Consider the following 26,459-nt stretch of genomic DNA (forward strand, 5'->3'; position numbering starts at 1 on the left):
GACTCTGTGTATTCCTGCCATCTTCTCTTGATGTTTCCTGCATCATTCAATATTTTGCCCATAGAATCTCTCAATATTGCAACTCAAGGCTTAAATTTTTTCTTCAGTTCTTTCAGTTTGAGAAATGCTGAGCATGTTCCCCCATCTTAGGGTTCTGTATTTCGCTATAATGCCTCACAGAACTCACAGACACCCAAGGGATTGTGTCACGTAGTTGTGGTGGAGGCTGACAGGCTGGTGAGTCCTGGGTCCGTGAGTGGGTCTGGAGGATCCTCTCAGTTCTCAGGGTTTGATGAACCTCGATCAGCAGATCAGATGACGGCTGCTGTCCCAAATCCAGAGGTGAGATATGGATTAGCCAAAACACAAAACCAGAGCAAGAGGAGGGTGAACCTTCTCAGGAGATTGTAGGTATACCCTCAAGGAAGCTAAGGGTGGTGATTTGAATTATACCTTCCAGCAAGGCAGGACTCAAGATACATTCCACCTGTGCTGCCCCAATAGAAATAACCTAAGTGGATGGCTTTTACAATCAGTTCAAGGCAAATCCCATCACAGAGCTGATTGCCAATCATTATAGAGAATGGCTACTACCAGCTGCCCAGCCAAGTTGATACCTGACTTTGACTACCACACCACCCTAAATAGGCATGGATAATAGGATTTACAATACATCACAGAATGGAGGACAATGACTAAAAGGGCCACATTAAGCAATTCACCACACTGGCACAGACCCAGCAGTGTTTCGTTCTGTTGTACATAAGGGTGCTACGAGTCAGAGCCAACCAGCGGCACCTAACAACAACAACAATCATTTAACCCTTTCAGTCTGTTTTCTCACAAAAAGATATTTTTCCCTTGTTACGTTCTTATTTGTGAAATGGTGCTACCTACCTCACAGGGACTTGAGAAGGATCAAATTCGGTAATGTGTTTCAATGTTCTTTATCAACCGTAAATATCAGGATACTTTTTTTTCCTTTTCATCATAAAAAGTCACATAGTGCTCAGAACATAATTGGTACTCAGTGAATGATTGTTGGATAGTTGTCAACAGATGGACTGAAGTTTGGCTATAGAATCAGGGTTTATCTGGATCTCACATAAATTATAAAATTAGTGAAGAGAGATGTCTGGAGTCATCCCATTCTTTTTACTTATTATTCTTAAACCAGTATATTCTAGACCACGTCTGACAAGAAAACAAGAGAAGCCACCTGGCCTTTTGTGGTCCCTTTGGCAGTTTATTTTGTTGAACCCTAAGACCGTTATCTCATTTGATCCTTCCAAAATTGTTGTGAGGTAGGTAGAATTTAGATTTATTTAGTAATAGTTTTGTTGTTGTTGTTGTTGTTTTATTTAAATCAGAGGACCTTCAGTCTCCTAGATAGTTTATTAGAATCAAGTTCTGTGTCTGGTGCCTTCAGCCTGCTGGTACTGTTTGTCACCTTATCTGTAACATAGGGTTTAAATGGTTCTTTAGCAGCATAGTATCTTATGTAGTCATTCATATTTCCATTCCCAGTTCCTCTTTGGAAATAACTCTAGCTGTTGTAAAACTGTAAGGAAGTGTGAGTAATTGAATTCTGTAGGCTCCAGCTCCTTAAGAGAGAATTTAGTGTGTGTTGTTACTGGTGATATATATGTCCTGTACCTCAGTATTGAGTTTAGTACTTAAGAAGTATTTGTGTAATGAATTTATGAACCCACAACTCTCAGCATAAAAGCTAGCTGAAATCACTTGTCTGTATTCTCTTTATACTGCCTGTGTAATAGTTGTCCTGGATTTTTATAGCTTTTTATTATAAGAAATTTAAATCATATACAAAAGCAGAAAAAATAGTGATTGCTATACACACATACACAGAGGATAATTTTGAAACACAATCCCCACCACCACTGCCATGGAGTCAATTCCGACTTATAGTGACCCTGTAGGATAGAGTAGAACTGCCCCCATAGGGTTTCTAAGTCTGTAGATCTTTATGGAAGTAGACTGCTAGCATCTTTCTCCCACGGAGCAACTGGTGGGTTTGAAACACCAACCTTTCGGTTGGCAGCCAAGCACTTTAACCACTGCACCACTAGGGCTTCTGGAAACACATCTCAGACATCATATTTCTTTTGTAAGTATTTCAGAATGTGTGTGTGTGTGTAGATATATATAGTTTTTTCTGTTTCAATGCTTTTTCTGGAATAATTTAAAATTTACAAAGAAATTTCAAGGATAGTACAGGGAGTTCCTATGTACCCCTCATCAGTTTCCCCTGGTGTTAACATCTTCCATAACCGTGTACATTTGTCAAGACTAAGAAATCAACATTGGTACACTGGGATTTCACCAGTTTTTCCACTAATGTCCTTTATCTGTCCTAGGAGCCAATCTGGAAGACTATGTTATTACATTTATTTCACCCTGAATATTAAAATACTATTTCTCTTTTGAATCTCCTAGAAAAGGCATCTGGAAGGAGCGTTTCTTTTTGCTGTTCTCCTTCATTTCAAGCACATTTACCTGTATGTAGCACCAGCGTATGGTATATATCTGCTACGATCTTACTGTTTCACTGCAAATAAACCAGGTAAGTTTAAGTGATAATAACAGCCTTTATTTGTTTCTCTTCCTATGTGTTGGTGTGGTGGCTTTCTTAGTGAGAAGGTTTTATGAGGTACAGCAGGGATCACACAGCTACTGATCCTATAAACCCTTTACCCATTTTAAAATTCCTCTTGCTACATTGTAAAGATTATTATGACATTAGGAGATAGTTGAGTTTCAGCACATGGTGTAAGTTATGACTTTCCATGCTCTCAGTTAATGATAATGTTCTTTTTCTGTAGATGGGTCCATCCGATGGAACAGTTTCAGCTTTATCCGTGTTATTTCCCTGGGATTGATTGTTTTCTTAGTTTCTGCTCTTTCATTGGGTCCTTTCCTAGCCTTGGTAGGTCTTTTTTTTTTCTCTTTTTGGTAAAGTAATAATATGTTTTTTGGTGTGGTTATCGTTGTTTAGGAAACAGTAAAATAAAGCCAGGAATATATAAAACAAGAAGTCAAGTTATTCCTTTCTTACTCCTCCTCCCCAAAATGACTCCCTAAAAATAAGATGGTTTCCTTTCAAATATTTTTGTGCATATCCTAATATGTGTTTGTATATGTGTGTGTTTAATTTTTTTATCACACACATGCACATACTTTTTTCCTCAACTCTTTTAAGATCATACTGTGCAAACTGTTTTATAACTTGCTTTTTAAATTAAAAACACATCATGACATTTGTCCATTTCAGTAAAGAAAGCTAAATCATTCTTTTTAGTACTCCATTGCATACTTAAAAGCTTTATTGAAATCTGTTATCTCTCACATTAAAAGATGTTAAACTCTAAAATCAAACCTGGTGGAGTAGGACTCAAGTATTCACACAATTACATTAAAATTGCTTAATTACTTTCCTATTGAAGAACATTTAGATTCCAGTTTTTTAACAATGCTGCAGTGACATCCATATATATGTCTTTATGCATTTGGGTCTAAGGCACTTGACTGCTAACCAGAAGGCTGGCGGTTCAAATCCACCAGCCATTCCTTAGAAGGAAAGTTGGGCAATCTACTTCTGTAGTGATACTGCCTCAGCAACCCAAGTAGGGATCGCTATGAGTTGGGTCTGACTCGATGGCACATAACAACAACAACAACAACATGCATTTGGGTGTGCATATCTGTGGGTAAATACCTAAAAGGGGAATCTGTAGGTCAAAAGGTGTATAAATTTTGTTTTTTAATAATTATTTTCAAATTTTCTTCCCGAAAAATAGTAGGAACAGGAAGGTTCTTTTTGTGTGTGTGTGATTTGGGTAAAAGTTTACAAAGCAAATTCACTTTCATACAGCAGTTCACATACACTTTGTCTCATGACATTGACTACAATTTACCACAAGGCAACAGCTCCCCTCTCACTTCCTCCCCATAGTTACCTCTTCCTTGTGTCCTTCCCTCCATGCACTCCTGCCCCCTGAGCTATGTCACTATGCATACATAGCAGGAAGTTTCTTTTTTTTTTTTTTTTATCATTAGGATTTGGGTGAAGATTTACAGAGTAAATTCACTTTTCATACAGCAGTTCACATATACTTTGTCTCATGTCATTGACCAAAATTTACAATGCAGCAGCTCCCCTCCCACTTCCTCCCCATAGTTACCTCCTCCCAGTGTCCATCCCTTCATACTCTTCTGCACCCTGAGCTATCTCCCTGTGCATAAGCAGCCCAGGAAGGTTCTTTTTGAATGACAAGTTTGATCCCAATTCCTTGGACTTTAAAATACTGAAAATTTTGTAGGCTTGTGAGAGTTGTCTTAATTTGGTAAATTTCCAGCTTTACTAGCAAACACATCAAATGTAAAATCTTAAATCTCTTTGTAAACAGCTTACCATTCCTCAATTATGAAAATCTTTTAGCTTAACTCCACCTCTGTTTTCAGTTTTGGGAGGGAGGAGTTTGACATTGCATTTGCTTTGAAACACGCCCACTACTATCTACAGAGTTCTGTGAGAATTTAAAGACACCACGTAGCTTAACGTGTTGTCTTTCCAGTAATTACATATGTTGGGCCAAGGCAGAAAGAGGGCTAAATCAAAGGGGTAAGTAAATAGCCTGCAGCTGCTTGGTATTGACTCAAGATGGGATTAGGAGAAAAGTTTATCCCTATACTTTCTGCCCTTTATTACCTTAATTATAATTCTGACCTTTCAGAGATTTGACCACATGAGCTAAGACATTAGTTGATTTGTAGCCAGCCAATCTAGATCAGTAAATTAGGGGAGAAGCAGTCGCTTTTTCCCCTTGTACCCAGAATGCTTAAGCCTAGATTTAAAACCTGAGAGTTAAAACAATCCTAGTGCCTAAGTCTCTTGACTGCTAACTAGAAGGCTGGCAGTTCAAACCCACCAGCCACTCCTTGGGAGGAAGGTTGGACAATCTACTTCCGTAGTGATACCGCCTTGGGAACCCAAGGAGGGGTCGCTCTGAGTCGGATGTGACTCAATGGCACATAACAACACAACAAGTATAGATAGCCCCTGAATCACTTTGCAATTGATAACTTCCCTTAAACCATTGGTTCTCACATCATTTAGACTGAGGTACATGCTGAAATATGTATGCATGAAATGAAAATGTCTAAGATATGCTTTAGAATGATATAGGAGATAAAGTAGTTAATGGTGAAATTGAAACTGAAACAAGGTTGACTATGAATTGCTAATTATTAAAACTGGTTAATGAGTGTATAAACCCAAACCAGTTGCTCTTGAGTCAATTCCAACTCATGGTGACCCCATGTGTACTAGGGGCTCATTGTAGTGTTCTATTTTGTATATGTTTGCTATTTGCACACACATCCACTTCTCAGTTCTTCCAGTGATTTTGATACCCAGCTGTAGTTAAGAACCATTGCCTCAAATAGTTAGCACTATACTTAAAAACAACTTTGTTGGAATCTGTTATTCCTTACTTTAAAAGGTATTCCACTCTAAAATCAAACCTGGTGACTCTGACCTAGACATTTAGAAAATTGTATTTTTATCCATCAAGGTTAGGAGTGAAAATATGCTAAAAATAAGATGATCAAATAGTTCTTTGTAGGGCTAGATTATATATTTTTATAGATTGAAATATTTCTTTTCAAGGAAGTATCCAGTTTTATGGATATGAACATTTTTATATGAAGTTCATGGATTCCATTTCTATCTACATATATTAAACAGGAAGTAATAATTTAGTGATTAAGTAATTTATATGAAGCTTCTGCTGATCAGTTGTAGGATGATAACGTATAAAAGAGACTGAACTTGAACTATCTGGTCTGCTACTTATTAGCAGAGGGAACAGGACAAGCCACTCTCAGCCTTATTTTTCTCAACTGTAAATGGATAAAGGCCCATTATGTATATTGAGTGAAATAGTTAATATAAAAGGATATGCTCTGTAAAAGGTGATAGGCTTTTCAAATACAGTATGCCTTTTATTATTGAAGTTAATTGGATGAAAATGTAATTCACTTTGAATTGATTAATTTATTCAGTATATATTTATTATACACTTTACTTGTGTTAGATGTGGTGTAGGTATTCAACTGTGAAAAACAAAACTTTCCTGACCTTGTGAAGATTTAATTCTAGTGAATAAGGAAAGCATTTCACAAGTAACAATTATAAAGCATAATGTACTGTAATGTGATAGAAATAGAGGATGCTATGGGAACACATGCAGCAGAAGGACTTAACTAGCCTAGGAGCCAGAGAATGGCCCCCTGGAACAAAGGGACATTTAGACTAATATTTGAATAATGAATAGTGGATTTAAGTCAAGTGGAGGACAGGTGAGGGAGAGTGGAGGGAAGTGAGTTCCAGGCCAAGGATATGATTCTGAGACGAGAAAGCAGGAAAGTAAAAGGAGTTTAGTAGCTGCAAGAAAGAAAATGATGAGGCTAGAGGGTGAAGTGAATCAGTTAGTGGCTGTGTTAAATGGTTTTCCCGAGACAGTGGGAAACCTTGAAGGAGTTGAAACAGGGAACAAAAATGCTTAGATTAGTGTTTTAAAAAGACCATCTCATTGCTGTGTAGAGAATGGATTGGAGGGGAAGGCAAGAGTGAAAGTAGGAAGTTAGAAGGCTTCTGGAGAGGCATGAAGTGTTGATGACCTGGACTAGGGAAGAGACAAAGGACATGGTGAGAGAGGATGATCCGAGAGAGATGTAGGAGGATTGTGGTACCACAAAGGAGAAAAGGAGCAACCAGAGAATTAGGAGGCGTCAGGAGTATGGGGCCATGCATGTCAAGGGAAGAATGTTCTGAAAAAGGAGGGCAGTCAGCTCTGTCAGTTATGCTGAAAGTTCAAGTCCAAGTAAGACTTAAATGAACTTGGCAATATGAACGTCATTGGTGACCTTGTGTAAGAGCAGTTTTGGTGGAGAGGTCAGGGCAGAAGTTAGATTGTAGTAAGGAGAAACGTGATTGAGAAGTAAGGAAATGGTGTCTGGGGTACAGATGACTCTACAAGAAGCTTGACTTTCTTAGGAGGAGAGGATAATAATGGGAGGAAGAGGTAAGTTTTCAGGAATTTGATGTTCTCTTTTGTTCTCAGTGGGGTTGGTGAGGACTAGATAAAATCAAATAAAGTGCTTTAAAAAATAGTGCCTGCTGGTATTAGTAGGAGTGGTTTTAAGTAGGAACTTTGCAGTCATACCTTCTGTGTGAACTTGGATGAGTTATTTAACATCTCTTTTTGATTCAGTTTGCTCATCTGTAAAACAGAGATTGTTATGATGATTAAATAAAATAATCATTTAGGATACAGTTTGAAGCTACAGAAAACCCCAAATAACGGTAATTAAGCATCCAGAAATCAAACCCAGATCCAGTGCCATCATGTCGTCCAACTCATAGTAATCCTGTAGACAGAATAGAACTGCCCCATAGGGTTTCCAAGGCTATAAATCTTTACGGAAGCAGACTGCCACCACGTTTTTCTCCCATGGGGCAGCTGGTGGTTTCGAACCACTGACCTTTGGGTTAGCAGCCAAGCACTTAAACCACTGTACCACCAGGGCGCCTTAATTTAAACAGAAATAACGTGTTCTCCCATGTAAAAGGACTGCCACAGTACTCCATGATGTCAGGGACTCAAGTTCCCCTGTCTTACTGCTCTATTCCCAAAGTCACCTCATGACTCACGTTGGCTGTCCACCTGTAGGCAGTAGGAAAAGAAATACAGGAAGAGTATGGTTCCTCCTTTACGGTCAAATCTATCCTGAAAGCTGCCTCACACCACCTGGTCACATCCTAATCACCAGAACTTCATCACACAGCTACCTAGCTTCAAGGGAGGTCAGAAGGGTAGCTTTTATTCAGGGCAGCCACGATTAAAAATTATATTACTGAAGAAGAAAAAGGGAAGGGATACAGAGGACCTGCTAATGGGCTAACAGCCTTTTCTCATCATGTATACATGACAAATACTCAATAAGCAATAAAAACCAAAAACCAAACTCACTGCCATCGAGTCGATTCTGATTTATAACAACTCCCATTAGGTCTCCAAGGTTATATATCTTTAGGGAAGCAACCACTCTCTTTCTTCCATGGAGCAGCTGGCCTAGTTATTATTTTTCTGTTGTTTAAATCGTTTTTATGTTACTTTTCTCATCCATTGAGATTTTTCTTACTTATTAATTCATACATATTTTTACCTGAATATGAATTGGAAAGTTAAGGATCATGTCTTATTTGGGGCAGCAGTGGGTGTGGTTGTCCATTCCATCCCATCACCCAGGTCTGATGTGTAATGTTATCCTGACAGTGTCTACGTGGATCAGTAGAAACAGCATGAACTTTCAAATTAGATCAACATTTGAACTTTGTATTCTTCACTTCCTAGTTCAATGAATTATAGTTATGTCAGTTGTTGTCTGAACTTGTTGTCTGAACTTAGAATCTCTGTAATTTGCATAGTGAAGGATATTTTTCTAATCAACTTTGAATTTTCTTGTCCTCAGATAAAAGAATAGTAGTAGTTTTGGTGAGGACCAAATGAACCAGTATATCTAAATTACCTAGAATGCTATAGCTATCCAGCAAATGTTTTTCTTTTCCCCCCGCTTCTTCTCCCACCCTGAAATCAACTAAGTAATTTTAATTCCCACTAAAAGTGAAAAATACCCTATCTTTTGTAAAATCTTCCCTACTCTGTTCTTCTCTCTAGTGGAGTTAGATAAGCTTTAGCCTGTGCTCTCTTTGCATATTATAAATATTTCCATTATTATATTTATCACATGATAGTATTGAACTGATACTCAAAGTACTTCCATGTCTCTTTGCATGTATGCCCTTTATTATATTGAGCAATCAGTGTCCCTTCTATTCCTATTTTGCTGAGAGTTTTGATCAAGAATGGGTGTTGGCTTTTATCAAACCCCTGTTCTGCATCCATTGATAGGATCATGTGGTTCTTTTCCTTTGTTTTATTTATGTGATGGATGACATTGAATATTTTCCTAATGTTGAACCATCCTTGCATATCTGATATGAACCCCACTTGGTCATAATGTATTTTTTTTTTTTTTTATAATTTGTTGGGAGTCTGTTGGGTAGGATTTTGTTGAAGATTTTTATATCTATATTCTTGAGGGATATTTGTCTGTAGTTTTCCTTTTTAGTGATGTCTTTGCCTGGTTTTAGTATCAAGGTTGTGCTTGCTGCATAGAATGAATTAGGGAGGATTCCATCCTTTTCTATGTTCTGGAATAGTTTGAGTAGGATTGGTGCCAGTTCTTCTCTGAATGTTTGGTAGAATTCTCCGGTGAAACCGTCTGGGCCAAGACTTTTTTTTGTTCGTAATTTTTTTATGACCTGTTCAGTTTCTTCTTTTCTTATGGGTCTGTTCAACTCAAAATACTTCCATGTGTCTTTTCTGTTCAATAGATGAAGTTAGATAAATGAGGTTCTGGGGATTGCTCAGAGTACACAAATACTTATTTGAAAAAACAAAGACTGGAACCCAGATCTCATTATTTTCTACACACTAGGCCATAGATTGAGAGCTCTGGTAGTGCAGTGGTTAAGTGCTCAGCTGCTAACCAAAATGTGGGAGGTTCAAACCCACCAGCAGCTCAACTCTGTAGGAGAAAAGACCTAGTAATTTGCTCCTGTAAAGATCACAGCCAAGGAAACCCCACTGGGGAGTTCTGCCCTGTTCTGTAGGGTCACTGTAAGCAGGAATCAACACAACACACAACAAAATGCCGTAGACAATTTTCTATTTCTCTTTTTAATTTGAAAAAGATTGATCAGTGTTTAATCTCTTTATTTTATCTTTTCAACAGAACCAATTGCCTCAAGTCTTTTCACGACTCTTCCCTTTCAAGAGGGGACTCTGCCATGCATATTGGGCTCCAAATTTCTGGGCTTTGTACAATGCTTTGGACAAAGTGCTGTCAGTCATCGGTACAGTAGCAACCTTTTTATTTAGACCATGAATATTAAAAGGACTACTAGCATCTAGAAATGGAAAAAACCTGCTTTTATGTCTTGACTGTGACTGAACTGCTTATTCTCCAATCCAGCATTTCAGCTCTTGGGATGAACAGGGGGAGCATTTGGGTCTTGGGACGGACGTTTCAGTGCAGTTAATAGCATACTGTCTGCATTCCTTATATAGGCTCTTTGTGGCAGTGAAGTTGTTGATACTTTCCTGGGAACAAAGGAAATATTTAAACATTTTTTTGTCACTTTTTGCCATAATTAAAGCAACATTCAGCGGAGTTAACCCTGCTTTTAAATTTAAACATGTGAAAAAGCAGAAAAGAAGAATGTGTGAGTTGTGATTCTGGGTATTAAATCAGTGAAGAAAATGATGGGTGTGCATTTTGGCATGATGAGAATGGAAAACATAGGTATGCTTTTAATTTTGAGCTGATCTGGTGATAGTATCTCTTAGTCTCTCGTTTGCCAATCTGCATGGATTAGTGAGAGAAGAACAGGATCTAGAGCAGGATTCAGCAGACGTTTGCTGTAATGAGCCAGATAGTAAATATTAGGCTTAGCAGTCCACATACTGTGTTTTCAGGTTTTTGTTTTATAACCCTTTGTTGTTGTTGTTGTTGTGTGCCATCGAGTCAGATCTGACTCATAGCGACCCCTCCTTGGGTTTCCGAGGCAGTATCACTACGGAAGTAGATTGCCCCATCTTCCTTCTGAGGAGTGGCTGGTGGGTTTGAACCGCCAGCCTTCTGGTTAGCAGTCAAGTTTCTTAGGCACTACGCTACCCTTTAAAAAATGTAGAATCCCTTCATAGCCTGGGATTGTGCAAAGACAGGCCACAGGCTGGATTTGGCCCGTAGGTTGTAGTTTCTGGACCCCCGATCTAGTGTTTGTTGACTTGGTTTGGAGGCCCACCTACATAAAATACTGGCTGTGTGGCACTGCGCAAGTCATTTCATTCCTCTTGTCTTGCTTTCCTCATCTGTAATAGGGAAACAATAGTAATTAACAGCATGTCATGAGGAACAGATGCAAGAATAAAGTACTGGGATGTGATAGCCGAGGCTTTAGAGCTAGACAGAGCTCTACCACCTATTATCTGTGACTGTGAGCAGGGTATTCCATCTCTCTTTGGCTCAGGGAGCTAAAAATAATGGCTGCAAAACCCTTGCATATGGTAGATGCTTTAATGCTGTGGTGGCTGCTATTACTGTTTTTGATTGTTACTACTATTTCTTGGGAGCTCTGGTAGCATAGTGCCAAAGGCACTTGACTGGTAACCAGAAGGCTGGCAGTTCAAACACACCAGCCACTCCTCGGAAGGAAGATGGGGCAATCTACTTCCGTAGTGATACTGCCTGGGAAACCCAAAGAGGGGTTGCTATGAGTTGAGTCCAACTCAACGGCACATAATAACAACACCAGCAACATTACTATTTCTGATATATGTAGGAAATGATAACTTGTTATCCCTCACCCACTATGAATCTAACCTTGATGTACACGACATTCTACAAAGTCATTTTTTAGCATTTATGTTTCAAAAAAGCTTTGAACAACTAGTATAGAATCAGGTATGAAGATCAATTGAGTCAAGAGATGGTGCATCCCCTTACTTTGTATATCTGCCTGTCTTCTCAAAAATACATTACTTGGAAAATCATTGACAGGATAAACAACTGTGCATTTTGAGGAGATAGTTACTAGCTTTAAGAGAGAATCATAGACACAAAAACTAACTCCAGGTAGATCAAAGACTCAAATGTGAAACCTAAAACTATAAACTTCCTCAAGGACAAAATAGGTGCAAATTTAGGGGCCCTAAAATATGGCATAGATAGACTATCATGCATAACCCAACATGCACAAAGAGCTGAAGATAAACTAGATGAATGGGACCTTCTAAAAATTAAATTTTTATGTGCTTCCAAAGACTTCTCCAAAAAAGTCAAAGGAGAATCTACAGATTGGGAAAAAATATTTGGCAATGACATTTCTGACAAGGGACTTATCTCTAGAATTTATAGAAAACTCCCAACACCTCAACAACAAAAAGACAAATAATCCAATTAAAAACTGCACAGAAGACATGAATAGACACATCACCAAGGAGGATATTCAGGCGGCCAACAAACCTATGAAGAAATGCTCACGATCATTAGCCATTAGAGAGATGCAGATCAAAACAAAGAGATACCATCTGGCCCCAGCACTAGTAGCAAAGTTAAACAAGACAGAAAATAACAAATGCTGGGAAGGATGCAGAGAGATTGAGACTCTCCTACACTGCTGGTGGGACAGTAAAATGGTACAGCCACCATGGAAAGCAGTATGACGATTCCTTAAAAACTTGGAATTAGAAATAGCATTTGACCCAGCCATTCCATTACTAGGTATATATCCTAAAGAAGTGAGAGCCAGAATAAGAACAGACATATGCATACCCATGTTTGTCACAGCACTATTTACAATAGCCAAAACATGGAAACAACCTAAGTGTCTATCAGCTGAAGAATGAATAACCAAATTATGGTATATACACACAATGGAATACTGTGCAACCCTAAAGAATAACGTAGAATCTGCAAAACACTGCATAATGTGGATGAACTTGGAGGAAGGACATTATGCTGAGTGAAATAAGTCAATCACAGAAGGACAAATACTGTATTAGTCCGTTAATGTAAAAAGTCAAGGAAAGGTTTATATATGGAAGGAAATTTTCTTTTTTGGTTATCAGGAGTAAGGGGGGGGGGTGTAGGGAACACTGTTAGATAGGTAGAGACAAGTGTTAATTTGGGTGAAGAGAATGGCAATGTACCAAATGTGAGTGATAACATGGTGGCATTGAGGAAAAGGAAGACATAGAGAGGTACATGGAAGATACAATAAAGATGAACCCTTTTGCATATACAGTACTGTATTGTCAGTGAAGGCAAACTTGGGTAGATGGGTGGACAGGCTGAACTATTAGGTATGTCTGTGCAAGGAGGAGTGTGCCCAAGACCATGTATAGGGTTTGCAGACAAGGGTTCTACAAGTGTATTGGTGTGTTTTGTAAGAATTCCCAGGTGTATAGTAGAGCTGACAAGGGACAAAGTTGTAGTTACTTTTTGGTCACACCCAGGTTCCCAGAGGCAGTGAGTAGTTGAACCTGTGGGCTTGGGACAAGCTCAGTTGGCTTAACATACTACACAAAACATTGTTCCACCTCCTACTTTGGCAAGTAATGACTGAGATCTTAAAAGCTTCACGTAGCCATCTAGATGCAATGATGGGTCTCTCCTTGTCCAGAGCAAAGAAGAATGAAGAAAACAAAAGATTCATGGAAACAATTAGTCCAAGCAACTGGTTCACCATGCGATCCTCAGCCTATATGACTATGAGACCAGAAGAACTAGATGGTGCCCGGCTACCACTCTCAAACACTCAGAGGGGGATCTGTGTAGGAGATCCTGGATATAGTGGGAGAACAAGGTGGAACAAAACCCAAAATCATTTGGAAAAAAATAAAGGGACTAGGTTTGTTGGTCTGATAGAGCCTGGTGAAACCACTGAAACTATGGCCTCTAGCTGCCCTTCAGGTCTGGAATTGAACCCACACCCGTGGCTTCCAGCCAAACAAAAGACAGGCATATGAGTTGAACATTTACCTCAGGTAGATACACTCCTTGGAGAGAACAATCATCGGAAAAAGAAGGGCTGTTATGCACAGGGAGACAGCTCAGGGGGCAGGAGTGTATGGAGGGATGGACACTGGGAAGAGGTAACTATCAGGAGGAAGTGGGAGGGGAGCTGTTGCATTGGGGTAAATTGTAGTCAATATCATGAGACAAAGTGTATGTGAACTGCTGTATGAAAAGTGAATTTTCTCTGTAAACTTTCACCCAAATCACAATTTAAAAAAGGAGATAGAATCATAGGCTGTTGGAAAAGGGAAAGTGGTAAAAATAGAAAGTATGTTGGTAGTCTGCACCTTGCACACACGTCACTAACTGGCTGGCATCAGACAGAGGGCAGTAGAGGTGCTTGTCCCTGGCTATCATTTTATCACAGAGCTTGGTTGGGATGAGACTTGCATCATCACCCTCAGGCTTGGTTCATTTAACGAGGATTTATTGAACTTCTGTGTGCTGGGGAATTTTCTGTTTTCCTCACACCAGAATTAACAGATGATCTGATAGCCAGTGGAAAGACTGTCTTCCAGAGGCATTTACTAGTAATTCTTCCGTACAGTGTTCACAGTTGACTCTAAGAATTGCTGAGAAATCTCTCAATCTGCAGAAGGATTATACCTGTGGAATTTGTCCTCCATTTGAAAAGCTTCAAAGTTGAAATTCAAGCAGGGGCACAAAAGCAGAAGAAATTCAAGATTTGCTTGGAGCTCTGGTGGCATAGTGCCTAAGGCATTTGACTGCTAACCAGAAGGTTGACAGTTCAAACCCACCAGCCACTCCTCGGAAGGAAGACTGGGCAGTCTACTTCTGTAGAGATACTGCCTCAGAAACCCAAGGAGGGGTCGGTTGCTATGAGTTGAGACCACTCAACGGTAGAGAGTTTTGTTCTTTTTTTTGTTGTTGTTGTTGTATGAGCACTTAATTACCTTCGTGCCTTTAAAGAACCCAGTGCATAGAAGAAATGAGTACCTACACAAAAACAGTGTGGTGTGATGGACAGGGGTTACCTGGCACACAAGACAAGCAGCTCTACTTCTTGATTTGGGAAACTTGCTCACATGAGTAGGTGAATAAGGCTCTACCTTAGCAGAGTGAAGAGGTCCTTCTAAACAAAGGGACAAGAATCTTGAAGGTGGTATGTTGAACTGCAGTTCGTTTGATGTTGCTGAGCCATGTTTAACAAATTAGAAGAGATGATGTTAAAAGGTCGGAAGGGGCTAGATGACAGAAGACACTCCACACGGTGCTTGGGAATGTGGATTTTATCCTTTAGGCAATGAAGGATTCAAAGCTGGGGTGTGACATGGTCAGACCTGTTCTGTACAAAACGTGCTTCATTTTAGAAGTGGGAGCAGATTGCCACTCACACTGCCAGCGAGCTTTCCTGCTGAGCTGCCCGGATTCCCGGTTCCGCTGCAGATAGCTGCTTACGTACAGTATAATCTTAAGACCAGAGGCGTTTTATGTGGCATAGTGCAGAACTGAGTTAGTGTCATCTTGGCCTTTAAACAACAATAAGATTTAGTAGTTTGTGGGGTTTTTTTTCCCCTCAAGGAATTGGCATAATGGATATCCTGTTGATAAAATTTAAGTAACATATTTTACTTACTCAATAGGTTTGCAGTTGAAACTTCTTGATCCCAACAAAATTCCCAAGTCCTCCATGACAAGTGGTTTGGTTCAGCAGTTCCAACACACAGTCCTTCCCTCTGTGACCCCCTTGGCAACCCTCATCTGCACTCTGATTGCCATATTGGTAAGAACACAACAGATAGTGCTCATATCTTGAGTTTTCTCTGCCTTTCTTTTGTATACCTGCTTGAATTTGAAGTTTCCAGTTTTTCAAAGTGTAGGACAAATTCCACAGGTATAATTCTTTTGCAGATTGAGAGATTTCTCAGCAATTCTTAGAGCATTGTGAGGAAGAATTATTACTAAGTGCCTCTGTAAGAAAGGTTCTTTCCAGTGGCTCTCAGATCATCTGTTAACTCTGGTGTGAGGAAAAAAGAAAATCCCATGGATGGAGGGGGCTTTGACCACCCTGTGTAGAAAAAGGTAAATATTTGTGACAAGCACATCCAGGTTTGGCTTTTGTTTTTCCCCACCCATAATTAAATGATCAAAAATCCAAATGTATCTGGGCCACATGAAGGGTTTATGTTGCTGATCATAGTGAACTGAGAGTCCACAATGAGTGTACAAGTAGCAAATAAGATTCTAATGAATCAGCTACTTTTACAGGCTTCATTCTTAGATGTTTTTATTTACCAATGATCGTTCATGATACGATTTTAATAGACTTTTCTATGAACAACTTAATCAGTAATTATACACAGTTGTAATTTTGGTTAGGAGCTCTGGTGGCAGTGTTAAAGAATTAGATTGCTAACCAAAAGGTCAGTAGTTCAAACCCACCAGCCACTCCATGAGAAAAAATGAGATAGTTTTCTTCCATAAGGATTTAACAGTCTTAGAAACCCTATAGGACATTTCTACTCTGTTCTGTAGGGTTGCTATGAGTTGCAGTTGACTCGATGGCAATGGGTTTGGTTGGTTTGGGTAATTTTGGTTTCAAAATGATCCAAGCCTACTACCAAGACACCTGATCCCACTTAATTACTTGGCAATAATGGTATGTGGGAGCCCTGGTGGTACAATGGTTGAACATTCAGCCTAAAGGTTTGCAGTTTGAGCCCATCAGTACCTCTGTGGTAGAAAGATGAGGCAGTCTGCTTTCTTAAGGACTGCAGCCTTGAAAACTCTATGGGGCATTTCTCCTCTGTCCTGTAAAGTCACTATAAGTTGGAATCGACTTGGCAGCAGTGGCTTTAATGGTAATTAAGCTCTACTGGCCTACTTATTCACAGGTTCTAGCTGAGGTGAAAACCTTTTTTTCTAAAAATCTCAGTTTTGTAAGCTGCATATTAAAGGCTATAGTTTTGTTATAAATGATGTTCCAGACCACAAAGCTAGATATTTGTTTATTAATATTTATTTTATTTATTATAAACTTTTGTAGTTTGACCTAATGAGTTCAGTGACTAATAATTAGCTAATTTTGGAGATGTAATAAGGGGTTATACTGGATTTCCTAGAACTTAATCGTTTATTGTTAACTTCTGATAAGTAGAATTAATTTTATGAGTTTAACATGTATTTTCTAATGCCTTTTATTTATTTTTAAGTAGTTGCCCGGTTTAATGGAGAATTCTCTTAAGATCTACTGTTTTTCAGAGGATGCAAATTGTATTAACCTGAGCAATGTTTCTGTAAAGCCTATTTAAAATGATACTGAAGTTTTATCTTTGCCTGTTGTTTCTAGCCCTCTGTTTTCTGTCTTTGGTTTAAACCCCAAGGGCCCAGAGGCTTTCTGCGATGTCTGATTCTTTGTGCCTTGAGCTCCTTCATGTTTGGGTGGCACGTCCATGAAAAAGCCATACTCCTGGCAATTCTCCCAATGAGGTGAGCAGAGAGCTCAGTTAGTCGGCATCCCTAGCATGTTTCACAATGACCCTGTTGTCTTCCGTTTAATCAGTGCTTATTTGGCATATTCAGTGGAGTTGACAGAGGCAAAGGTGTACGGGAATAGATTTCCCACTAGGACAGAGAAGGGATGCTTCATTTGGGGGTCCTTGGACCCACAGAGGCTGTAAGGTATGCAAAGTTGTATATGTTCTTTGTACATATTTTGGTAAGAGGAAACTGGAGTGGTTAACGATAACAGTCACAACACCAGACTATTTGGTCTAGATATTAAGAAGCAGCATGGAATGGAAAAATCATGGGGTTTGGTGTCATCACAGGTCACGGTGGTTCCTTGTTAAATGTTGCTTGTCAAAATCAGGGTGGAGTCTATTCTGGAATATTACTAACATTTGTACAGCACTTCACATTTTCTAGAACTATTTTTTTCTTGCATTCTTTTGTTAAACAACAGTCTTTAAGATAATGAGGATAAGTGGTATCATCCCTGTCTTAACATATGCAGAAACTAGGGCTTAGAAAGTTGAAATGATTTGTCTGTAGTCACATAAATAGCAAGTAGCAGAGTTAGGACATGAACCTGAATCTTATGATGCCAAATTTTGTGATCTTTTCACAGCGCTATGCTTAAAAAGCATTTTAAACCAAGTACAATCCACTTAAGGAGCCCTGATAGCACAGTGGTTAAGCATTAGGCTGCCAACTGAAAGGTCCATAGTTTGAACAGTTACACCATAATATAGAACTAATACAGATATTAAGAAGCTATTAAAATAATGATGCAGGTTTTTATGTACAGATAGAGAATAAAGGAGCTGTGGTGGCACCGTGGTTAAGGCATTTGGCTGCTAACCAAAAGGCTGGCAGTTTGAACCCACCAGCCATTGTATGGGCGAAAGATGAGGCAGTCTGCTTGTGATGATTTATGGCTTAGGAAACTGTATAGGGACAGTGCTACTTTGTCCTATTGGGTTGCTATGAATCGAAATTAACCCAACAGCAATGGATTTTGGTGTCCACTTTATGCGTAACTGAAGCCCAATAGATGGGTAGATGGTAATAGAATTAGACATTTTTCCATAAATCTTGAGATAAATTATTTAAGCTCTGAAAGAACAGCAAGCAAATTTGTCAGCTCAGTATTTATGGCTTGTCTAGGTTAAAAAGTAGAGCAAATTAAAAAGTAGAACAAATGTTTTTAGTCAGAATTCATGCTGGATTATCCAGGGGAAGAACTATAGAGTTAGAAATGAAGCTCCAAGACAAGTTTCCTTGGCTACCGCCATTAGGCAGCACCCAATCCCTCGACATCCCTTTCTTTGGAGAAAGCAATTACTGAAGGAAACAATTTTCTTTTTTGGATAGTCCCAGTTCAGTTTGGTACATTCTTCTATCTCTTGCTTAAGGTTTCCCACTAAAAAATTGATGTTCTCAATTAAATTGTACTTAGGACAAAGATCAGCATGTTATTTTCTGCTTATGCCAGTTATAGAAGTAATAATGGATATTTGAGCTATTTGCTAGTGTAAATTTTAATTGTCTTAAGGAATTATTATAAAAATTTTTATTTTTAGCCTTCTGTCTGTGGGAAAAGCAGGAGATGCTTCGATTTTTCTGATTCTGACCACAACAGGACATTATTCCCTCTTCCCTCTGCTCTTCACTGCACCAGGTAAACAGCTTCTTTTTAGAGAGAGATATTTGACTGTGTGCCCTTTTCATCAGAACCCAGAGGTTTATGCAGATTCAAACAACCTTAAGATCTCTTGGAAGAAGTAATCCTATCCATTTTCTTAAATAAATTTTCCCTAGTGTTCCATATCTTAAATGTCAAAAAAATGCATAGATAACCTCAAAAGCATTACTACTCTATACACCTGTGTCATTGTGATTATATTACCTCATGTGTATTATAAACCTTTCTCTATCAGCTAAATTATTATCTGGATCTTTTTATTCTTTTAACAGAACTTCCTATTAAAATCTTACTTATGTTACTGTTCACCATCTATAGTATTTCCTCACTGAAGACACTATTCAGGTAATCTAAAAATCACATTTAAAATTATATTGCTCTTGTGAAATGTAATATAACAGCACTACAAAAAATTAGCAAATAGAGGGAGAGATTACCCATTATCTCATCACTCTGACATTACAATATAGATTGTATCTTTAGTTTGGGAGAATATTTGAAGAGGGACTGCCTGCTTTAAATTAAAACTTTATATAAAAACTAAAAAAATGGAATGTAAAATATATGCATTATGAATAAAACCAAATTAATATGTATGTATATGGAAAAAACTCAAAGATAGTATATAAATACTCCTGTTACAGCATTATGAGTGAATTTTTTTTCTCTTCTAAACTTTCTGAAATATTATTACTATAATTTTTAAAAGCTTGCCCATTGTTCATATCTGCCTGTATCCATAAAAACCCATATACCCAATTATATTAAAACTCAGTTTTATGTTGTTTACCCTTTTATTATTCTAGTATCACAGTACCCAGCCCCTTTCCCTCTCCAAAATGCAGAGCTGATTCTGTCTGAGCACTTTTAGCCAAATGACAGCACAGATAGATGATGACTGAGTAAATCTGGTTGTTTGAATGTTTATCATTATCAGGTTTTGTATATGTGAAATGTAAAGCACTCTTTTGACTCTCTGGCCTTGTCTGTACTCCCCATGAAGACAGTGCAGGTGGGGAAGCCTTAGCTGGGAAAACTTGAGTAAACCAGGACAAGTCATCTAAAGTCAGACCTCTCTCTCCTTTCTTCTTCAGAAAAGAAAAACCTCTTTTTAATTGGATGGAAAATTTCTACCTCCTTGGCCTGGGTCCTCTGGAAGTCTGCTGTGAATTTATATTCCCTTTCACCTCCTGGAAGCTGAAGTACCCCTTCATGCCTTTGTTACTGACCTCAGTATATTGTGCAGTGGGCATCACATATGCTTGGTTCAAACTGTATGTTTCAGTATTGACTGACCTTCCTGTCCTCAAGACAAAGAAGCAATGAATAAAGGACCTGGATGTATTCCAAGCCATTATTTCATGGGAAATTAATCAGAAGTTGAAGAAAGTTGCTGGTGGCATGAGCCATTCATTTCAGTAGGTCTATTCAAAGGACTTTTCTTCTAAATTTGGCCTTGCCCAGCGTAGCAACCTGATTGTCACCATGGTGAGAAGCCACTTGTCCTCCATAAGTAGTGAAATGCATCTGAAACAAATCTTGCCTTACCCTGTTAAAATTGTAGGAGACTATTCCGTCTGCTCAGCTTGCTCAGAGCAAACAGTGAATCTGATCAATAGCCTAATTATTTGTAGTCTACAATAACCACTGTCAGATTATAAAACACAATTAGAAACTTATGTTAAGGGAAATATAAATAAAATACCATTTTATATTTCTGCACAGTGTTTTTTTGATTATTATCAGCTCCTACATTTCCTGTTGGCGTTCTCACAAGCAGATGATGTTCTGTTCCCATTCTGTACACCTTGTTCTGGGGAGTTTTTTTTCACTGACGTTATACAATAATAATAGTCAGAAAGCCAGGTGGAGTATTGAATGAATTGGTTTGGCCATGCAGCAGAGATTACAAACCACAGCTGCTCTTATAACGAGTTAGGGACGTCTTGTACAATTCATTTGTTCTAACAGCAAGCACTGCAGTTTTGATTAGCCCGCAACTGTTCAGACCTCTGCTCATGGCTTCAAAATCAAATGAACTAACTGAAGTGATTTTCTCAGCCTGGTCTTGTCCTCTCCCTTCCTTAAGAGTATTTCATACATACCTTGTTGTCCAGGGCTCTAGTTTGCCTAATACGTGCTCCCACTATGCCAGTGGTCTGCTTCTACCAGTAACAGCTGTTTTGCTTATGTTTGTTTATCTGGTTTCCCCATAAGACATTAACATACTAGAGACCATATTTGGCTTGATACTACTTCTAACATTTGGCACATTTGAATAAATAAAGCACACTGCACTGGCCATGATTAAAATCTAATGTTTCATAATACAAGCACAAGTGACCCAATGTAGTCCTTACCAATCAGGGTATGGGCCAAAAAACAAAACAGAAAAAATGGAAGATGAATTTGGATGCATCTCAGCAAGGCCAAATTAATTATGTTTTGTTACACAAGAGGATCACAACCAGTGTCACAAAACAAAATGTGTGTAAATTGTTGAATGCAAAATGAATTTATTCTATAAATTTTCACCCAAACTAAAAAAAAAAAAAAAAGACCAAGTTAAAGAAGCTTTGGGGGTTGTCATTGTGAAAGTGATGTACTGTGAGAACTGGGGAAGCTCATCTAGAGCAGAGATTTTCAGAATGGTCTGCGGTATCCAGGGAGTACTTTAGAGTTGCCTCAGAGGCTCTGGGCCTGGTCCCATGTGTGTTGTGATTTGTATCATGTATTAATTTCTGTCAAAAGTTTATAAGTTTTTGTTTGACTTACGAGTTCCATGGTTCAGATATAGTCTTAAAACCTCTGATCACTATACCCTGTATTCACATTTTCAAAAACTTTGCAGATATGGGTAGTTTCAACAACAGCAAATATATACAAATTGATTTAATAAATAAATAAAAATGCTGCCTCAAGATATTTTAAAATGTAAAATTAAGCAAAGCCTAGAAGAATAAGCTAAGGTGTTAAAGAAATAAGATGGATAAACAACAGTGTTAAAGAAATAAGATGGATAAACAACTGATTTCTCACCTTATATCTAGTTTATATGCAATATGCCAAAATGTAACAGGATCAAACTAGAGGGTAGAGCCAAAACTGGAAAGGAAATACTAAGATGTACCATCTTCTAGCCCCACCTGGCAATCACTGAAGAAGGAAGCATTTATGTATCAGAACTATTTGTTACATACAGTCCATGCAGCTTCTGTTTGCAGTTAATGAGAGGAAAAAGATTACAGCAAAATATGACCTTTGAGAAAGAGATTTTGCTCTTCAGTAGTTTGATAAAACTACACTTGCAGCAGGATTGTGGTAAAATCTTTTGACCCGTCTCTGGTGGCGTAGTACCTAAGCCATTTGACTGCTAACCAGAAGGCTAGGGGTTCAAACCCACCAGCCGCTCCTCGGAAGGAAGACTGGGCAATCTACTTCCATAGTGATGCTGCCTTGGAAACCCAAGGAGGGGTCGCTATGATTCAAATTGACAGCGGTCAGTTTGTTTTGTTTTTGTTTTTGTACCCCTTTTTGGTGTTCTAAAGAAAATGAGCTGCTGTGCAGAGATGAGAGTGATTTTAAAACCTCAACAACTTGATTCAACACAGTCATCATTTTCTCACAATGGAGCCCCATATTCAACATCCTTATTTTGTTTTATGAGTTATTTTATTTTGTTGTTGATAATGTGCAAGACAGAATATACACCACTTCAACAATTCCTCCATGTACATTTCAATGACATTGATTACATTCTGCAAATTGTGCAACCATTCTCACCTTCCTTTCCCAAGTTGTTTCCATTAGCATCAGCTCACTGACTTTGAGTTTCCTATCTAATCTTCTAAGTTGCTATTGTCAGCTTGATCCCTTATAGATATATCTTAAAAGAGCACAGCGTTCAAAGCAGACAGTCTTTACTAGTTAAGCTAAACTATTGTTTAAAGACTTGAGGAATATTTTTGGCTTTAGGTTTAAAGATTATCTCAGGGCAGTAGTTTAAGGGGTTCATCCAGCCTCCATGGCTCCAAAAAGTCTGGAGTCCATGAGAATTTGAAATCTGTTCTGCATTTTCTCCCCTTTGATCAGGATTCTTTTATAGAATCTTTGATCAAAATCAACATTCCATTTTATAGAAAGGGGAGCTTTGATGGCATTGTTGCCTAAGGCATTTGACTGCTAACCAGAAGGCTGGTGGTTCAAACCCACCAGCCACTTCTCGGAAGAAAGATTGGGCAATCAATGTACTTTCGTAGTGATACCACCTCGGAAACCCAAGGAAGGGTTACTATGAGTCAGTTCCAACTCAACGGAAGTGATTTTTTTTTAGTTTAGTTTATACAAAGGTCAATAAAGTTACTAATTTTTTTCAGACTGAAGACAGAGATACAAACAATATACTTAGCCTTGTGCATATAAAAAGTGCAGGCCCTATAATGCAACTATGTATAATCCTCTGAAGAAATGAGACTGCATACAAGAATCAGAGTCATAAAACGTCTCCCAGAACACTCACGGCAAATTTGCCTTTTACAGTTTCCTTGACAAAACAAACTGCTGATTAAGCGGCATGATGTGTTCACTTAGGGCATTCTTAGTGCAGAGTTAATGCTAATCTTTCTCTGACTTTGGCCTATTGCTCTCTGAAGCAAAACAATAAGATCCTACTCGTTTTAAGTAACAATTCTTTTAAGTGATAACACAGTGCCTACTGTCTACTTACTGCATACAACTGTGTACAAAGTGCTTACTATGTACTTAATGGGTTACTTCATTTAATCTTTACTAAAACTGCAAGTCAAATTCATTTAATCCTTCAAAAATATTTGATGAACTCTTGAATGTTATGCACTGTTAGGTGCTATAGGTCACAAAGTGAATGAAAAAGACATATATGCCTGTCCTTGAAGGACTTACATTCTAGTGGCTAGAGTTACATTCAATGCACTTAAACAGAAAGAGTGGTACAAGTTGAAGAAGTTGACAGAGCCCAGACCATGCAGGGTCTTGTAGACCATGGTAAGAAATTAGATTTTATTCTAAGTGAAATGGTAACAAGAGTTTAAAATTTTCTGAATTAGGTTTTTTGACAAATAATGCACATAGTGCAAAATTGAAAAAGTTCTAAACTACCTAGTTCCCCTACTAAGAGACAATCACTGTGACCAATTTGTGTATCATTCCATATCTGCATAGACAACTATTTTTGCATGCACAAATGGTAACATTTGTAAACTGCTGATCATAGTTTTTTAGTATATTTTGAAGTTTATTCTATATCCCACTGTCATCGAGTTAATTCTGACACATAGCAACCCTATAGGATAGAGTAGAACTCCATAGTTTCCAAGGCTGTAGATCTTTATGAAAACAGACGGCTTCATCTTTCTCCTGTGGAACGGTTGGTGGGTTTGAACTGCCACCTTTTGGTTAGCAGGGAAATGCCTTAACCACTGCACAACCAGAGCTCCTCTATTCTATATCAAACCAAAAAACCAAACACACTGCCGTCGAGTCAGATCTGACTCATAAGGACCCCTCCTTGGGTTTTCGAGGCAGTATCACACTTGACTGCTAACCAGAAGGCTGGCGGTTCAAACCCACCAGCCGCTCCTCGGAAGGAAGATGGGGCAATCTACTTCCGTAGTGATATTAACTCGGAAACCCAAGGAGGGGTCACTATGAGTTGGGTCTGACTCAACAACAAACAACAACAACATGGACTGAAGGTCTCAGTTTCTTTCTGTCAATAATTTAGTTAACAAGTCCCCTCTTAATGAACACTTATTTCCAGGTTTTGCCAGTAAAATAAATAATGCAGTGAATATCATTATTTCATTTTGCACATGTGCTAATATTACGTTGTAGGATTAAATTTCTAGAAGTGGAATTTCTGGGTTGAGGGCTATGTGCATTATAACTTTGCTAAAAACTGCCAGACTAGGCATAGAAGTTGCACCGTTTTATGTTGCACAATGTATGAAGATGCTATTACTTCACACAGTTGCCTACTTAGTGTGTCATCAGTCTTTTAGCTCTTTGCCAATGATATCTCAAGAGTAGTTTTCATTTGCATTTTTCTTAGAATCTTTTAATATGCTTAAGAGTCATTTTTATTTCATTTTCTGAAAACTATGTTTATATTCTTTGCTAACTTTCTTTTTTTTTAATTAGCTTTTTGGTCTTTTCTTATTGACATGAGAGTTGGTACATATTTTTAAAACCTCACTCCAGCTACTCTGTGGAAAATTATCTGGGTGTAAGGTTTTGGAGTTTTGAAGGATGGTGGTGGGAATGTGATGAAGAAGTGGATGGATTTGGAGAACAAATTGGCAGGAATTGGAGGTGGATTGGATGTGGTGAGTGAGGGTAAAAGAAGAAAAAGATGATGCCAACATTTCAGGTGTTGCATTTGGATGAATGGTGGCATCATTTACTGACATGGGAAAACTGTAGGAGAAACAAGTAGAGGACCACCCACCTACAGCCATTGAGTTGCTTCTGACTCATAGCGACCCCCATTGGGTTTCCAAGGCTGTAAATCTTTATGGAAGTAGATTGTCTCATCTTTCTCCCACGAGCAGAGGACAGAGGAGTGATATTAAGAGTTTTGTTTTGGAAATTGTCAAATTTTAAAAAGAAAATTTCAGACCTTGGTTTAAAAATATTTCTTTAAAAACACAAAAAGGGCAAACAAAAATCATTTTTAAAAGATAAAAATAATAAATTTTACTACATCAAAATTTTAATTTTTATTAACTTTTTCTTCTGTTAACATCAAAACTTTAATTTTGATGTAAGAGAAGACAAAGTTATAATGCCAGACAGCAGGCTGGGGAGAGTATTTTGCAGCACATATAACAAACAAAGGATTCATACTATTATTCAGGATAAATTCCAAGAAATCATTAAGAAGAAAGATAACCCTAGGGAAAATAAGCAAAGTATTTGAATAGGCAGTCAACAGAAGGAAAACAAATGGCAAATAACTGTATAGAGACTAATTTTAACTGAATAATAGGGAAATGCAGACTGAAATAGTGGATTATCATTTTTCATCCTCAGATTGGCAAAAATTAAAGCCTGATTTTAAAAAATACTGCTACTTTTACATATATATTGAAAATGGAAGGGGAAATTGGATCAATCAATTTATTTATTTTACATTTTTATTGTGATTTGGTAGAAGTTTACAGAGCAAATTTGGATCAATCTCTTTAGAAAGGAATTTGATGGTAACTAGTAAAATTGAAAATCTATATATTCTGTAACTCAGAAGTTCCAATTCTAAGTGTATACACTAGAGAAACTCTTGGACATGTACTTAAGGAGGTAATGTGTACATATTGGGTAAAATTTTAAAGTCATACACCCAACCCCCCACATGTTTTATATTTCTAATGTTGTTGTTATGTGCCGTCAAGTTGGACCTGACTCATAGCGACCCCTCCTTGGGTTTCCGAGGCAGTATCACTACGGAAGTAGATTGCCCCATCTTCCTTTGGAGGATTGGCTGGTGGATTTGAACCACCAGCCTTCTGATTAGCAGTCAAGTGCCTTA

At 38.2% G+C, this 26,459-nt stretch overlaps 1 protein-coding gene across 1 annotated transcript in view; it reads left to right on the forward strand.

Moving 5' to 3' along the window:
• ALG8 (ALG8 alpha-1,3-glucosyltransferase) overlaps positions 1-20,221 on the forward strand; it is a 48,275-nt gene extending 28,054 nt beyond the window's left edge. Inside the window, exons 6-13 of the mRNA XM_007940895.2 lie at positions 2,458-2,584; positions 2,844-2,947; positions 9,883-10,003; positions 15,333-15,472; positions 17,039-17,178; positions 18,774-18,871; positions 19,168-19,240; positions 19,990-20,221. Of these exons, the coding sequence (XP_007939086.1) occupies positions 2,458-2,584; positions 2,844-2,947; positions 9,883-10,003; positions 15,333-15,472; positions 17,039-17,178; positions 18,774-18,871; positions 19,168-19,240; positions 19,990-20,221 (1,035 nt within the window). The remainder of the gene's footprint in view (positions 1-2,457; positions 2,585-2,843; positions 2,948-9,882; positions 10,004-15,332; positions 15,473-17,038; positions 17,179-18,773; positions 18,872-19,167; positions 19,241-19,989) is intronic.
• The last annotated feature ends 6,238 nt before the right edge of the window (positions 20,222-26,459 follow it).

Source organism: Orycteropus afer, unplaced genomic scaffold, assembly GCF_000298275.1.
Source record: "Orycteropus afer afer isolate SDZICR_OR568_19922 unplaced genomic scaffold, OryAfe1.0 scaffold00074, whole genome shotgun sequence".
In the NCBI taxonomy this organism is placed as follows: Eukaryota; Metazoa; Chordata; class Mammalia; order Tubulidentata; family Orycteropodidae; genus Orycteropus; species Orycteropus afer.